The 15,917-nt window shown below is 55.7% G+C and overlaps 5 protein-coding genes across 5 annotated transcripts; 4 read left to right on the top strand and 1 right to left on the bottom strand.

Annotated features, from left to right (window-relative positions):
• Positions 1-1,121: 1,121 nt before the first annotated feature.
• On the top strand, positions 1,122-2,843 carry DICSQDRAFT_144174 (acetylornithine aminotransferase; the record flags this gene model as incomplete). The annotated part of the gene is made up of 6 exons (XM_007362123.1): positions 1,122-1,302; positions 1,365-1,429; positions 1,492-1,749; positions 1,814-2,155; positions 2,211-2,386; positions 2,507-2,843. 6 exons carry the CDS (start codon positions 1,122-1,124, stop codon positions 2,841-2,843), a joined length of 1,359 nt encoding a protein of 452 aa, XP_007362185.1.
• Positions 2,844-3,495: 652 nt separating this feature from the next.
• On the top strand, positions 3,496-8,993 carry DICSQDRAFT_133145 (uncharacterized protein). Its single transcript, XM_007362122.1, is given in 5 exon segments — positions 3,496-3,532; positions 3,604-3,724; positions 8,271-8,301; positions 8,330-8,959; positions 8,976-8,993. The coding sequence occupies 1 exon segment, from the start codon at positions 8,330-8,332 to the stop codon at positions 8,957-8,959; it is 630 nt and encodes a 209-aa protein (XP_007362184.1). The 5' UTR covers positions 3,496-3,532; positions 3,604-3,724; positions 8,271-8,301; the 3' UTR covers positions 8,976-8,993.
• A 608-nt stretch (positions 8,994-9,601) lies between these two features.
• On the top strand, positions 9,602-10,630 carry DICSQDRAFT_51238 (HET-E; the record flags this gene model as incomplete). The annotated part of the gene is made up of 1 exon (XM_007362121.1): positions 9,602-10,630. One exon carries the CDS (start codon positions 9,602-9,604, stop codon positions 10,628-10,630), a length of 1,029 nt encoding a protein of 342 aa, XP_007362183.1.
• A 280-nt stretch (positions 10,631-10,910) lies between these two features.
• Positions 10,911-14,131, top strand: DICSQDRAFT_99467 (uncharacterized protein). The gene is made up of 8 exons (XM_007362120.1): positions 10,911-11,365; positions 11,611-11,656; positions 11,746-11,852; positions 11,915-12,027; positions 12,086-12,355; positions 12,429-12,492; positions 12,577-13,297; positions 13,384-14,131. The coding sequence occupies exons 1-8, from the start codon at positions 11,084-11,086 to the stop codon at positions 13,611-13,613; spliced, it is 1,833 nt and encodes a 610-aa protein (XP_007362182.1). The 5' UTR covers positions 10,911-11,083; the 3' UTR covers positions 13,614-14,131.
• A 181-nt stretch (positions 14,132-14,312) lies between these two features.
• Positions 14,313-15,392, bottom strand: DICSQDRAFT_51636 (HET-E; the record flags this gene model as incomplete). The annotated part of the gene is made up of 1 exon (XM_007362119.1): positions 14,313-15,392. The coding sequence occupies one exon, from the start codon at positions 15,390-15,392 to the stop codon at positions 14,313-14,315; it is 1,080 nt and encodes a 359-aa protein (XP_007362181.1).
• Between the last annotated feature and the right edge of the window lie 525 nt (positions 15,393-15,917).

Genomic DNA, 15,917 nt, shown 5'->3' with positions numbered 1-15,917 from the left:
GGCAGTCCTGCTCGCGGTTAGGCAGGAGCAAGTGTATGGGTGAGTCATTTCGGGCAAGGGTGTCTGGGGTGGCCAAGACACAGACCGCCACCGCCACCGTACGGAAAAGGAGGGCCGTCCCGGAGGATAGCCGACCGTACCGCGTGTGGGGGCTCGATCAACTATGACTTCAGGCTACTTCAAGATGCATCCGTCGGCCAGAATCGCTTCGTGCCTCGAACTTTACTTCCCTCCACTATCATCGCCATGCTCTCATCTGGCCGCACGCATCTCCAGTCGTCGAAGGCGGTCCTTGCGGGGTGCGCTAGGAGTGCAGGCCCCACGATTGTGCCCAAGTGAGTACATCTTCATCTGCGGTACTGGAGGAGGAAAAAGATCCGCATGGAAAGATTGTGCTTATGAGATCCGGCTCGCTGCGTCAGCCAAACACGCGTGTAGGTTGTGTCGATGTGTCCCCAGAGTGGACCAGGCTATGCTACGGATAAGATGTATGAATATAGCTGCGACAGCAACAGCTCCATACCGCGTTCATCTATTCAGGAAGGCCGTCCTCCCTTCTGAATTATTTCGACGGCAGCGCTGCTTACATCTCGTTGGGTTATCAAACGGTATCTCACAAGATCTCTCTTTCTGGGACACATGATTGGGAGTTGAGTGTGCTCCTTAGATCTAGGCCCGCCGTCCTAGCTTCTGTCCGGTCTCGTATGGAGTAAGGGTATGGTCGACAGCCGGCAAAGCCCTGCTTATCTACTCGACTGTGGATCGGTGTCGGGTCATGTATGCGATCATTACGTCGAGCGTGGATGCATGGGAGCAGCAGCGCGAAGGGAGCAAGCTCAGTTTCGCGTTCGGGCTAAACGCCTCTCATCATATTTGTGTCCTATCGTGCACCCCCTAGCCACCCGAATACGTCGCGTGTTCAGGGTCCGGAACTTGCACAGCTCATATCTCCCTTGACGGTGTCACGAAGTCCCCGGAGGCACGCATTCTGACCGAATATCTCTTCCAGCTCCAGAAGTGGCCTGTCAACTGCGGCCTTGGCCCGATGCTCATATGACGCACGACACAGCGCCTCCGAGCGTATAAAGACGCGGCGAACCGACTTGCAGGCAGTCCGTACCATGGCCTCGACGTCTGTCCAGTCACACGACTCGTTGGTGAAGTTCGGCGACCAGCATGTTACGGCGGGCCTCGGTCGCCTCGTAAACGCCGTCCTTACCAAGGGCGAGGGTTCATATGTGACTTTTGGAGATGGCAGGAAATTGCTCGATTTCGCTTGCGGTATTGGTGTGACGAGTCTCGGTGAGTAGACCGTCCCCGTTGTACACGTTCCGAGTACGCTGAAGCCCACGGAATCCCTCTAGGACATTGTCATCCGAAAGTCAGCAAAGCCGCTGCAGATCAATGCATGAATGTCGTCCATGTGCAGGTTAGTGCTCCTCCGACCTTCTTATCGTTGCACACGCATATGAAGCATGCTCTATCACGTAGTGTAGCATTGCGTACCATCAACCCTACCTCGAACTCATCCAGCGGCTGCTGCCGATGATGCCTCATCCCTCATTGGACTCATTCTTCTTTTGGACGTCCGGCTCCGAAGCAGTCGAGGCAGGCATCAAGATGGCACGAGCGATCACCGGTCGGCAGAACATCATCAACATGCAGGGTGCATACCACGGACGAACAATGGGCGCGATGGCCGTTACGAAGAGCAAAACAATTTACAGCGCGGGCTTCCACCCACTCATGGTACGTGTCGAGCGTGGTTTGGGGACATTTCAAAGCTAACATGCAATGATGTTCTATTTGCTAGCCCGGAACGTTTACTGTTCCGTACCCATACTGGCACCAACTCGGGGTGCCTCCCGACACGCCTGCGTCGGAACTTACGAAGACATGCCTGAATCAGCTGAACCTCCTCCTCTCGCAGGCCACGGCGCCGAAGGATACCGCTGCCATCATTATCGAGCCGGTTCTCGGGGAGGGCGGCTACGTCCCCGCACCTGCAGAGTTCCTCCACGGGCTCAGAGAGATCTGCGACAAGCACGGCATCCTGCTCATCATTGACGAGGTGCAGTGCGGATTCGGCCGGACGGGCAAGCACTACTACAGCGAGTACTCGGGTATACGGCCGGACATCCTCCTTAGTGCGAAGGTGCGTGCCGGAAATGCTTTGTGTTCAGCAATGCATCCTTATAGTATATCCGTAGGGTCTGGCTAATGGGTTCCCGCTGAGCGCCGTGATCAGTCGCAAGGAGCTTACCGACAAGCTCGCGCCCGGTTCGATGGGCGGAACCTACGCCGGCAATGCCGTCTCTTGCGCGGCTGCCGTCGCAACGGCAGATGCGCTTAAAGAAGAGAAGGTCCTGGAGAACGTCGATGCTCGGTGCGTACTTAATACTCCATATATCTTCTCTACGGCTATCTATGATAGTGTACCGTCGCCTTGCGTCAAACCTTGACCATTTCCGCACACCGGACTCAATACTCACGCTCGAGTTCCCAGGTCTAAGGAACTCTTCGCCGCACTCAATGAGCTTCGAAAGGACCCTAAGCTCGCGCCCGCGATCCTAGACGTGCGCGGCAAGGGCCTCATGGTCGCGGTCGAGTTTGCGTCTCCAGTGGGATCGGGCCCGTACGACACGTTCACGAACCCGTCTGTGCCGGAGAAGCTCGCGAGCCGTGTGGCGAGCAAGTGCGTGGAGAAGGGCTTGCTCATTTTGACGACGAGCGTGTACGAGGTCATCCGGTTCATCCCGCCTCTGAACATCTCGAAGGAGGACCTCGCGAAGGGTGTGGAGATTTTCAAGGAGGCTGTGTACGAGGTTGTTAGGGATGGTTGATTGTGAGGTCGAGGTAGGAAGGGGCCGGTAACCATTGCGAAGTGCGTGTATACATACTGACATTGTGCTCCCAGTCCAAGCCCTGCGCCTTGTATATGTAGCGACACATATGAGTGCCAGGTTTCAGACTTTCGCCGTTGCATAGCGTCCGAGTGCCACGTGTTCGTTTGACTCTTGTTGCGTGGTCTATAATCAATTGCAGTGGCCTCCCATGAGCTGGGCAAACGTCGATTCACACACCGAACATATCACAGATGCCGTACAAGGATATCAGTATCCATCGATAAAGTTGGGTCGAGTGGCTATAAGCAGATCACCGTGTTGAGTCGTCAGATGCTGCTCGGAACCTCGGAACGGGGGGCGTACGTGAACGTATCGCTCGCTTACTACGGCCTCACAGACTGTCCGCCAGAATACAGACGCTGATTCATTTCAAAACACTAGGCCGCTCCGTTCATCAAGAACTACTATACACCTGTGGGGTCTAGACTCATATCGATTGCGATGTTCCCAAGGTATGTGTGTAACTATTGGTCTTCATGGTGCAACTGGACACCTTAACATTCAAGACATTGCGACAATTCACGACTGATGATATTTCTCAGTACAACTAAGGAGGTAACTCACGACCTGCCAGTGTGGCCCGGACTGGAGATGAAGTAAACCGGACCTCATCGCCGTATGTCTCGGTAGGAGATTTCAATCAGATGCTGTACTGTATTCTCACGTTCAACACGATACTAACTGTTCCCATGCCCAATGTCCTCTCCGTCACATGCTTCCTCGCATCGATATCGTGATGGAACCAAATAGCAAGGCGCCTCAGCGAGTGCGGACCCTCCTCGAGATATATGCTCGACTAGCGGCTTGCGATGTCTCCCGTACTCCCCTGGGAAGTCATAGAGGGGGTTGTGGACCAAGCATGTCATGATCCCGACCTCCTGCGTAGCTTTTCCCTCACCTGTCGCCACCTCCATCCTTACTGTCTTCTGGTTATGATCAATCATATACCTCTCAACAGCAGGGACAAGGCTTTCGCCTTCTACGACTTTCTTCGAACAGAGACTGGATCACGACTCCGGGAGCGCGTACAGTCTCTTACCATTTTCCCCGTCAATGTTCCGCACTTTCCTCCGCTTCAAATGCTCCCCAACCTTTCTACCCTCTCTTTCGTCGTGCACGAGCACAAAGAACACCATGAAGGACAACAGCGACCTCCTGTATGTCTCCACACATCCCACCTCTGGTGCTACCACCGGTACGGCCAGAACATCCGAACTCTAGAGCTGGGCAATCTCTCCCTGTCGACCTGTATGGATCTGTGCCGATTGATCCTTGCCTTTCCGAATACGACAACCCTCGACTGCCGCGCTATCTCTGTGCAGTCGCAGGCGAAGGCTGGACCTGACATGGACCATATGAGGAACAAGCTATTCAGACAGCTTCGCCTGGCCACCGTCAACGTGAGGATAGCCGAGTCCATGCTTTGTGCGTCCAATTGACTGATGAGTCCTATCTTATAGATGCATTCGGGCGTAGATGAAGGCGTAATTCCGTTGCTGGGGTGCACTGTGCAGACTCTAACATTGAGAGAACAAGACGGTGTGTGATCTCGCTAGTGGTCAGTCCGCACACTGACCCTCGTTCAGTAATTTCCCGCGCATTTTCTGAGCCCTCGGAATGGAAGCGGTTGCACACCCTTACAATTGGATTGGAGCTCGACCATAGGGCGGATAGTATAGAGAGACTGACTGAGTTTCTCACACGTTTCCGCCCCCCAAGCCTATAGGACGTCTCTGCGCACTTCCTTGTGACCCATCGACGAACCCTTCTTCAGAGGGCCGAAGATGAAGCATCCGAAACAACCTGGTGGATCCGTGTATGCTCGAAGCTGGAAGAAGTCCTCTCCAAATTCTGTCGACAGCAGTTGTCTTTCCTGGTATCATTAGAGAAGCCTGCCAGAGAGCGTCTTTGCATTCGAGAGCTTGGTGAACTCTTTCCGGCCTTGCGCGATCACAAAAGATTGACTGTTACTTGCAAATTAAATGAGCTTGAACTTTCCTAACATTATGTGCTCCTGGCACAGCTGACCGACGTCTTAGCTGCTGCTGTTGGCCATGAGGATGCACTATGCCAGTCGGCCCTCGTTGTTTCCCCGGACGGCAAGTGGATTGCGAGTGGGTCATTTGACAGCACCATCATCCTTCGGGACTCGGATGGACAGCTGCGCCATGAGTGGGTGGCTCACATCGCAGCTGTACGGTCTCTCACATTTTCCCCCGACAGCCGGTTCCTCGCGTCTGCCGGCGAAGACATGAAAGTAGCTGTCTGGGATCTCAATCAGGGTGCATGTCGAGTCGCGGCATTTATAGCGCACACGAGCAGAGTCCGGAGTTGCGCCTGGTCTCCCGACGGCACGACGACTGCATCCGGGGCTTTTGACAATACAATTTGTCTCTGGGACGCGAAGACATTCCAGCAGCTCCATCTCTCCGCCGGCCAGCACCGGGGTCCCATTTTGTCTGTGCAATTCTCCCCCGACGGACGCTGGATCGCCTCTAGAGGCCATCATCCCTACTGCTGTATATGGGATGTTGCATCTGGCAGACTGCACAAGATCCTTGGGGGGCATACAAGGGAGCTCCATGCCGCTGCGTTTGCCCCAGGGAGCGCGCGTCTCGCCACCGCGTGCTCCGATGACATAGTCCGGATCTGGTATGTGGAGACGGGAAAGCCGATTGTCGTCTTAGAGCACACAGGAGGTGCCCAGGATTTGGAGTTCTCCCCAGATGGGAGCTTGTTGCTGTCTGCGTCGTGGACCTGGACAGTGAAGATCTGAGACGCGTATACAGGAGTCATGATCATGTCGTTGGAGGGACACTCCTTCCCCGTCACGACCGCGCGCTTCTCTCCATGTGGGAGGTATGTACTGTACATCGCATCAGCATCCGCGGACAAGACGGTGCGGTTGTGGGGGACAAGTGAAGGGTTGTGTGTGGCGACGTTCTCCGAACATCAGACAGAGGTACAGTGCGTAGCATTCTCCCCGGACGGCCAGACACTGTCGTCTGGAGGGAATGATGGGAATGTCTTCATTAGACGAGTGGACCATCAAGCTATTCTAGACAACTTATGTTACTGTAGCTCTAGTGTGTATGTGCTTCAGAGACCGTGTAAGTCCTATGTATATCGCCACGAACTTCTCCCGGGGTTGTATCACGGACGTTCGTAGCGGAGATTATGGGGCGCCCTGGGTAACGAAACGGTCGGGGCGGATGCCGACCGGTTACGGCCAATATCAGGCGCCGTGGATGGGGGCACCGAGCTCTGCGTGTCCTCTAAGTACCCTCCTGCGGTCTTCCCATTCGACACGCCCGGGCCCACGCTCGACCGCCTGCGCCGCTCGTCATCCCTGCAGCAGACTGGTGCTATCTCCAGCTCCTTCCTCGCCACTTGCGGGACCGGCGCTGTGCCGCTGTCCCTCATGCACATGGGCAGTCTCACGCAGTCTATGTAAACCCCAGACCGCATCCGTGCTCACGAGGTTGCCTTCCTCACTCCAAACACACGGCCCACGCCGCGACGGCGCACGGACTACGAGCCACCCATGGACTGAACCTCCTGAACGCATACTCATCCTCTCCCTCCTCGTACCAACCCTCCCGCACAGGTCTCATGCCCGGATCTGCACTCCGACGGCTGCACTGTGTTCGTTGACGATATTTTCACATTGGCCATGTGTAGATGGCCGGTTGCTGCACTATATGTTGAGGGTCTCAACGGCAGAGATGCAACCTTGACTGAAACGGAGGATTATTGCGGCAATTTCTCCAAGTCAGTGGCGTCTTAGCTCAATCCCTAGCACTGCGATACTGTGATCTTAAGTCGACTAAGGTACGGACATCCTCGTCAGGTAATCTCTCCCGTCCTCCGCGTAAGTTTTACCCTCGTTCGACTATGGCGCATCCGCGCTTACCCGTGCACCTCACTTAGGCTCATCAAGAGTTCACCGCTGTTCTCGGCAAGTCCTAGTCCAACCCATACCGATCTCACGCTGATCGACAACAGCCAGGACAACATTGAAAGGGCAATCATCAACCACTCCGTCATCTCTCCTGGTTACCTCGCCCATCGAGACCGATACGCGGTCTAATACCGGCTTGGATCTTGTTATATGCCCTTTATTCCCGTTGCGTACAGGCGACATGGATCGGGTCACCGTCCATCCCGCCCGGATGGTACGGGTCTGATCGGGCAATACGCTTGGCCCTCCTGAGGCACCGCACAAACGGCGGAGCCGCACACGCGGCCTTACGCACGCGATCCTCGACACCTTCCCCGTTGTCAAGTTGGCCCGGCGGACGGGAGCCTCGCGGAGGCAGCTGCGCTCGGGAAGGACACCCGAGAGCATCGACTATGCCGCAGATGTGGTTCCTGTCGTAGCGCTCGACAGACGTTGGGTCGCGCAAAGCGGTGGACAGCGACGGAGACAATCGCTCGTAGGTTTTCTTTTTGCTGAGCACCGTCATCGGTCCCGAAGAGCTCACGGACAAGCTTGCGACCCGCTCGATGGGGGACCTACAGCTGGAAATGCACGGCGGCGTTACCAGGGCTGGCGCCAACGAGGGTATGTCTGCTGATGCTCAAGCCCGAAGTCTACAAAGCTTTGCCGCACTCATAATCTCTTCAGGACACGATCCTTGACTTGCGCAGCAAGGGCCTCGTGGTTGCCGTCAAGTTTCTTTCTCCGGTAGGCTCGGGTCCGTACGACCCGTACAGAAACCCGTACGTGCCTACAAGGCTCACGAGCCACGTAGCGAGCATGGACGTGGCGAAAGCTTGCTCACTGCGACGAGGAGCGTGCACGAGTAGCTCATCCCGCTACTAAACGTCATCGAGTAAACCCTGCGATGCGTGGAAATCTTCTCGGAAGCTGTGAATGAGGTCAATAAAACGGTGAAGTGTGCGGACAAGGGAGGCAGGAGCCAGAGAACCAGGCGTACGAGTATGTACAGCCCTGGGGCCTGATGGCATGTTCGGTGTGTTGTAACACAGCAGATGTCAGTGCCAAGTATCAGGTTTCCGCCATGGCAAAATGTGCGAATGTCATAGTGCCCTTCATCGTGTCATTCTTCAATGAACCGCACGTGAGCAAGAAAACGCGTTATATATACCGAAAAAAATACGGAGGTATTTTTTTGGATCTTTGCCACCAACCGGTACGTTCACAACAGATAGAATGGCTTTCATGGCCGTGCACGCGTCTATGCTGAGTCTTCTTCGATTGTAGGCTTTCGGTACTTCCCACGTTCGACATGACACCTGTGCCAGTCTACCCTGAGCCTCATGCTTCCTTGCATCGTGGTAGTCCTTGGACCCAATTAACAAGGCGCCTTAAATGCGGACCCTCCTCTCATTCTCCGTCGCTCATCCCCTACTGTCGGCTCACGATGTCTCCCTTGCTCGTCCTCTATCGTCGACTCGCCATGTCCATGGTACTCCCTTGGGAAGTCATAGAGTGTGTTGTGGACCAAGCTTGTAATGACTTCGACCTCCTGCGTAGTTTCTCCCTCACCTGTCGCCAGCTCCATCCTTACTGTCTCCTGGTCATGATCAATCATATCCCTCTCAATGGCAGGGACAAGGCTTTCGCTTTCTACGATTTTCTTCGAACAGATACCGGATCACGGCTCCGGAGGCACGTACGGTGTCTCACCATTTCGCCCGTCGACGTTCCGCACCTTCCTCCGCTTCAGATGCTCCCCAACCTTGCCACCCTCTCATTCATCTCGCGCGAGCTCAAGGAATACTGCGGTGGAGAACGTCGACCTACTTTGTGTCTCCACACGTCCCACCTCCGGTGCTACCACCAGTACGGCCAGAACATCCGGACTCTACAGCTGGGCAATCTCTCCCTGTCGACGTGTACAGATCTGTGCCGATTGATCCTTGCATTCCCGAATATGACAAAAATCGACTGCCGCGATATCTCCGTGAAGTCGCAGGCGAAGGCTGGGCCTGGCATGGACCAAATGAGGAACAAGCTATCTCGACAACTTCGCCTGGCCACCGTCAACGTGAGGATAGCCCAGTGCATCGTTTGTGTGTCCGATTGACTGATGGGTCCTATCCCTTAGATTCATTCGGGTGCACCTGAGGACGTGACATCTTTGCTGCTCGATTGTGCTCGGTGCACTGTACAGACTGTGATGTTGACAGGACTTCACGGTGCGTGGTCTGGCTAGCAATCAATCCGCAAACTGACCTCTGACTCAGTGATTCCCCCCGTATTCTTGATGCCCTCGAAATGGAAGCGGTTGCATACCCTTACAATTGGATTGGAGCTCGGCAAGGGGGTGGATAGGTTAGAGAGACTGACCGGGTTTCTCACACGCTTCCGCCCCCCAAGCCTAGAGGACGTCTCTGCGCACTTCCTTTTGACCTATCGAGGCAGCCTTGATCAGTGGTACAGAGAAAGTCAGAGGTTGCACAAACATCGGAGGTTTGAAGACGACGAATTAGCAGACGACGAATCAGAAGACCCCTTCTGGATTGATGTGTGCTCGAAGCTAGAAGCGGCCCTCTCCACATTCCGTCGACAGCGGCTGTCTTTCCTGGTATCATCAGAGATGCCTGCCAGGGAGCGTCTTTGGACTCGGGTGCTGGGTCAACTGTTCCCGTCGTTGCGTAAACACAATAGACTGACTGTTACGTGCGAATCAAGTGAGATTGATCCTATCTAAGATGATGTGCAGTCTATGGAACAGCTGACCAATTCCTTAGCTACTGTGGGCCATGACAACATCGTGCATGCCGTCGTCGTTGCCCCGGACAGCGAGTGGATCGCGAGTGGGTCAGAGGATAACACCATCATCGTCTGGGACTCGGACGGACAGCTGTGCCATGAATGGGTGGCTCACCACGGCCAAGTCTATTCTCTTGCATTCTCCCCGGACAGCCGATTCCTTGCGTCTGCTGGCCGCGACAGGAATGTGGTCGTCTGGGATCTGAACCAAGATGCACGTCGAGTCGCGGTACTCGAAGGGCACACGGACGAAATCAACAGCTGCGCCTGGTCTCCGGACGGCACCACGATTGCATCCGGGGGACGCGACAAATCAGTTCGTCTCTGGGACACGAATACATTCCGGCAGCTCCATCTCTTCGATGGCGCGCACCAGAGCAACGTTCGTGTTGTTCGCTTCTCTCCCGACGGTCGCTGGCTCGCTTCGGGAGGCAGGGATCACTATTGCTGTATATGGGATGTCTCGTCGGGCATGGTCCTGCAGGGGTATACAAGTGCGCTCGGTGCCGCCGCGTTTGACCCTGGGAGCACACGCCTCGCCACCGCGTCCGGCGACCGCACAGTGCGGATTTGGGGTGTGGAGACGGGAGAGCCGATTTGCGTCTTACAGGAGCACGCAAGAGGTGTCCAGGATGTGGATTTCTCTCCAGATGGCAGCTTGTTACTGTCTGCGTCGATGGCAAAGACAGTGACGATTTGGGACGCATCCACCGGTGTCATGATCATGTCACTGGAGGGACACACCGACAACGTCCTGGCAGCGCGGTTCTCTCCATGTGGGAGGTACATCGCATCAGCATCCAAAGACAGGACAGTGGGGTTGTGGAGGACAAGTGATGGGTCGCGTGTAGCGACATTCTCCGAACATCATGCAGAGGTAAGGCACGTAGCTTTCTCCCCGGACGGTCAGACGCTGTCGTCTGGAGCGAATGATGGGACTGTCTTCATTAGACGATTGGCCAACGTTATTCCAGACGATTAGTAGATCCCGTACACATACGTTGTGCTGGTGTAGATGTCGCCCTTCGGTACTTCAGTATCTGCGTGATACCGAGCCTTGTATGTATGCGAATTCTGTCACAGAGAATGTGCCGACTTGAAGGAATTCATGTACATAGGCGCCGAGCACGCAGTTCGTCGAGGCGCACAAGTGCTGTGATCGTAATCCGCCCGGCTCCCACTCCGAGGCTCCGCGTGATCTGTCTGCAGCCGCTCCCGCTCTGAATAACTCTTCATCTGCCTCCAGCGAGGCTGGCACCGTGCCGCTTCCCACTCACAGGCCTCTAGGATCAAACCTCTGGCCGCAGTCTCACGCAGTCCAAAACGTGTGCACGAGCTGGTTGCTTTGTCCTCCGGCAGCGCACGGCCCACGCCCCACGCCCCACGAGCTACGAGCCACCCGTGTTTTACCGCACGCCTATCCTCTCCCACCGCCATGTCCCCCTCTTCCGCCTCCCGCACAGGCATCCTGCTCCGATCTGCACTCGGCTGGCTGCACTGGGCGACTATCGCGACTCTGATTGTGCTGGCCCTATCACCTCGATCTACATTCGGGTACATTCCGGCACAGGGGACCAACGATACGACGGTTGCGCAACAGGCTGGCCAGAATTTCAGCGATGCGTCGAAGCTGAGCTTGCAGTGGTATCCGATGGGGTCGTATACGGAGCAGATATCGTATCAGCTGGTCGGGGCGGACAGCACGGGCATTAACAAGGTGCACTAATTGCTCTCATTTCTATTGAATGGCGTGTCACGCTGGTATTGGGGCATGCGTGAGAAGGATATGGTGAAAAAGTATTCGAGTCTCGGACGGTATCATCCTATCGCTCGAAGAGAGATGCCTACCGCGTACTTTATCGCCACTAATGGCGACGGCAATCCGGTCTATACTCCTTCCTTCCTTCCAATCAGGGTCAGGGTTACTCGATACAGAGTCCTCCTGACATCTATTCGTGTTAGGGAGCGCTTGTACATTTCTCAGAAGACAAGATGCCCAACGGCACAAGTGAGTACTTGATTTACTTGAGCGGTTGCCAGATTCAGCACACAGACGCACTCGCTGACTGAGATTGGCACATCACCTTCGCGAAATAGCCACGACGCCCTGGATCGCCCTCGTATCCTGCGACACAAACTCAACGAACGCGTCCATGGAGGACGATATATTCACACTTGCGAGGGATAGAGGGGCTGTCGCTGCAGTCGGTGTCCCGTTCTTTATCCCTGAGATGCGTTCGTTGCTGAGCAAAGATTGTCGCCACAGCTCCTATATTCCTTGAAGTCAGTGACGTGCTATATTAATCCCGAGTATTCCGATCCTGCAAACTTTGATCAAGTCATGGACATCTTCGCTACTCAATCACTCTCTTCCTCCTCGTATGTCGAACTCCCCTCGATTGTGACACATCCACCCTTACCTTAGCGTCTCATCCAGGCTCATCGAGAACCAGTTCACGACCATCCTGGGCAACTCCTCGTCCAAGTACTACTGGTTCAGCCCCACGCTGCTCAACAGCAGCCAGAACGTCATCGAAAGCGCGATCGCCAACCATGCCGTCCCCTCGGCTGGGTATCTTTTCGCCACTCTGACCGCGTCTAACGCGACCGACCCATCAGCGAACACCACAGGCACCGGCAGCACGACCACTAGCTCCGATGGGAGCAACAACTCGTCTGGCGGCAGCACGAACACTAGTCTCGCAATGTGGGCTACTCCTGCTGCTTTAATTTTGATGTGCAGAGCCTTCGGGGCTGATGTATGTTTGGAATCTCGTCAGGATCATCCTGTACGCTATAACAGGCTGCGTCTCAGCACTCTTCTGCATCGTCATCGTCTCAGGAGTACGTCTCGTTGCTTTATCGCATCTTAGCGCATATATGTCAATTTCCCTCCTGATATCCCGTCTTTGTTCATTTCCCTTGCAGGCAATAAGGGCCATCCGCCATCCAGAACGGTACGGGCCCCGTTCTGGGGACACGCTTGGCCCCCCGGGCGCACTAGGCGCGCAGAGCCGCGCACGCGGTCTCACGCGCGCGATCCTCGACACCTTCCCCGTCGTCAAGTTCGGACGGACGGACGCTGACCTCCCCGAGGCGCCTGCGCCCGCGAAGGACCTCGAGAGTGTCGACTACACCACCGCTCCGACCCCGGCGATCAGGCCGGGTATGAGGGAGGGGAGGGGCAAAGCCGTCGAGGCCGGCGACGGTAGCGAGGAAGTTGCCCTCGAGCTACGCGAGTGGACAGTCGTCGCGGCGCGTCTCGGAGATGAGGACAAACCTGGGGCGGACGCTGCGGTGCTGGGCTCCATCGCGGTTCCGACGCTCCCACACACGTCCCCAGTGGCGGACGGCGCCCAAGACGAAGACGACCAGTCCCCTCGCGCAGGCTCGTCCTCGTCCGTGCCTCAGGTAGTCCCGCGGCCCCCCAGGGTTCCTGCGCCGGCAGACGCGTCAGGGAGTGGGGGCGGGGAGAAGGACGTCGTCCCGGACGCGATTGGGCGCGAGACATGCCCGATATGCATCGTCGACTTCGAGGAGGGCGACGACCTCCGCATCCTTCCGTGCGAGGGCCACCATCGGTTCCACCAGGAGTGCGTGGACCAGTGGCTGCTCGAGCTGTCGAGCAGCTGTCCGCTGTGCCGGCAAGGTGCGTTTTCCCTCCTCTCTCCGATCTTGGTTGGGTATATGCGCAGAACTCGGTGCTGACCCGTAAATGTTACCTATCTTGTACAGACTTCCAGGCGCTGCAGACGATGATGACCGCAGGCGAGGAAGCGGACCACCTCGAGCCCCCACACGCGCTGGGGTCGGCGCGCCCGATGTCGTCTGCGGCCGCGCGATTCTCGAGGTACCTGCGGACGGCGCGGAGGCGCAGGCAGCGGCGTGCGCACGAGGACCTGGGCGAGTACGACCCGACGAACCCTCCCGTGCCGATTGCGCCGCGCACCACGTTGCATATGTAGGAGGTGCGGTGGACGGATAAGGCTGGATGCCCCGGTTATGATTCAGCAGCGCGACTATGGCGGACTAGGGTGTATGCGCAAGCCTTCGCGATCAGGGAGGCGTGCTACATGCACGGGGCGGAGCCCCTCCCGGGCGTGCAGGACGCCTGTTTGAAGTGACGAGACGTGCGCGCGCACGCATTATATGGTTCATGCGCGCTATGCGCGATAGACATTGTATTAGTATCCGTATGCGCACGGTCGATGACGGTCTGTACGAGTCAGCTTACGATATGTAATGCCTAACTATGTTGTCCATTTGCAGGTTTGTACGCTGCAGCGGTTTCTCGCTCTCCTGCAATGACTGCTGAAATCCTGGCCGCGCGGTTTGGTCCAGGTTTCTCGCGTGCGTAAGGGGGGACGTGTTTCGCAGGGATTACCTTCAGCAGAATTTCTTCTATTAGTCGCTCAGTCTCTCGTCAGGGTTTGTCTCATACTGGCTGAGGAAGGCTGGTACCGCGAACAGTGCCTCAAGGATCACACCGATAGCAAAGTAGACGAACTTCCTGTGAACAGTACTTTCCTGTTGACGACGGGCGAGATTGTTTAGCTGTCGGGAGTCCACTTTGAAACTCAGGGGGAGAGACCTCAGCGTCGGTTGAACAATTGTTTCATTATGGCGACAATAGCAAGCTGAGATACATGCACTGTGAGTGTAGTCTACGCATGTCGTCCTTTGCCAATGACGTCGCTCAGATGACGGATGCAAACAGTGCCATCCGTTGCCACTGATGTAAGTGTCTCTCCATCCTGAGAGAAAGCCACTCTGTTCACTGCCCCTCCATGATCGCGGAATACAGCCAAGCATGAGCCGTCGTCGGTCCTCCACAGCCGTACGGTCCTGTCATTTGATCCGGACGCTATGTAATGCCCGCTTGGTGAGAAGGATATTCTACGACATGGCTCGTCGTGTCCTTCGATCGAGAAGAGCATGGCACCGCTGTTCGCATCCCAGACTTTCGCCGTTTCGTCACCAGAAGCAGACACTATGAGGTGCCCATCTGGGGAAAAAGCTACTGCAAACACCTCGTTTTTATGTCCTGCCAACGTGAGGAGCGTCTCTCCCTTCTCCACATCCCATATTCGAATGGTGTGATCCATCGAGGCGGTGGCCAGGCGTGTGCTCCGGGGATGGAAGGCAGCGGCACGGAGCAACCCTCCGTGTCCCCGGAGGACCGTATGGAGCGTACGCCTCGCAACATCCCAGACGCAGCAGTAATGATCCTCGCCCCTAGACACCAGCCAACGCCCGTCTGGAGAGAACGCGACGGACCAGATAGCCCCTTCGTGTGGTCCCTCGAAGACGTGGACCTGCTGGAACGTCTGGGCGTCCCAAAGGCGCACGGTTAAGCTTTCCGGCTCGGGCTCGGGCGCCCCCGGTCTGTAAGGATAGCTGTTCTCGTCGCATGCAGACGCGATCAGAGTGCCGTCTTGGGACCACGCACAGGACGCAACAGCGTGAGTATGGCCCGCGAGCGTTGCAGTTTTGCTTGCGTCTTGGTTTACATCCCAAATCGCGACCATGCCGTCGGAGCCGGCGGAGACAAGATAATGACTGTCGGGGGAGAACGCGAGGGAATTCACAACCCCGCCAGGGCCGTGTGCTACCCATTCCTTTGCGACCTCTCCCCTCGAGTTCCAAAGGATTATGGTGGAGTCATAAGACCCTGTCGCTATCCAACTGCTGTCTAGTGAATTGGCCAGACATTCTACTGATTTATCATGGCCAACGCAGTCCATCAGGAAAACGTCACGGACTTGGACCCATACTTGAGCCCAAGTTCATGTACTTGGACTCAAGTCTGTGTACTTGGCCTCAAGTCTGTGTACTTGGCCTCAAGTCCGTGTACTTGGACTCAAGTCCGTGTACTTGGCCTCAAGTCCGTGTACTTGGACTCAAGTCCGTGTACTTGGACTCAAGTCCGTGTACTTGGCCCCAAGTCCATGTACTTGGCCCCAAGTCCATGTACTTGGTCCCAAGTACACGGACTTGACCCAAGTCTATATACTTGGGGTACTTGGGGTACTTGGGCCACAACTTGGACTTTACATATTGACTTCAGTATACTCAGGCCTCAATTTGAGCAATTGGTGTTCTATCAGTCACACATCTTGTATACTTCTTATGTAATAATATCTATCATAGACATCCATACACTAGTTGTAAACCAGTCTGTTTTGAGGCTGTAGAAGCAGCTTTATAGTCTATTAGAAGAAGGGCAATAACATGTGATAGAAGACTTTAAGTGTTACAATGTGCTTGTT

This window comes from Dichomitus squalens, assembly GCF_000275845.1.
Source record: "Dichomitus squalens LYAD-421 SS1 unplaced genomic scaffold DICSQscaffold_3, whole genome shotgun sequence".
NCBI classification, from domain to species: Eukaryota; Fungi; Basidiomycota; class Agaricomycetes; order Polyporales; family Polyporaceae; genus Dichomitus; species Dichomitus squalens.
The sequence above is the reverse complement of the archived record's forward strand: the minus strand, read 5'-3'. Positions and strand labels throughout refer to the sequence as shown.

What these genes read in the sequence shown, in the direction of transcription:
- DICSQDRAFT_133145 (XM_007362122.1), top strand. Translation starts at nt 8,330, where the DNA reads ATGTCCATGGTACTCCCTTGGGAAGTCATAGAGTGTGTTGTGGACCAA.
- DICSQDRAFT_99467 (XM_007362120.1), top strand. Translation starts at nt 11,084, where the DNA reads ATGTCCCCCTCTTCCGCCTCCCGCACAGGCATCCTGCTCCGATCTGCA. An exon ending in ACAGCACGGGCATTAACAAG is followed by an intron (nt 11,366 to 11,610) that starts GTGCACTAATTG and finishes TATTCGTGTTAG; the next exon opens with GGAGCGCTTGTACATTTCTC. An exon ending in CTGTCCGCTGTGCCGGCAAG is followed by an intron (nt 13,298 to 13,383) that starts GTGCGTTTTCCC and finishes TATCTTGTACAG; the next exon opens with ACTTCCAGGCGCTGCAGACG.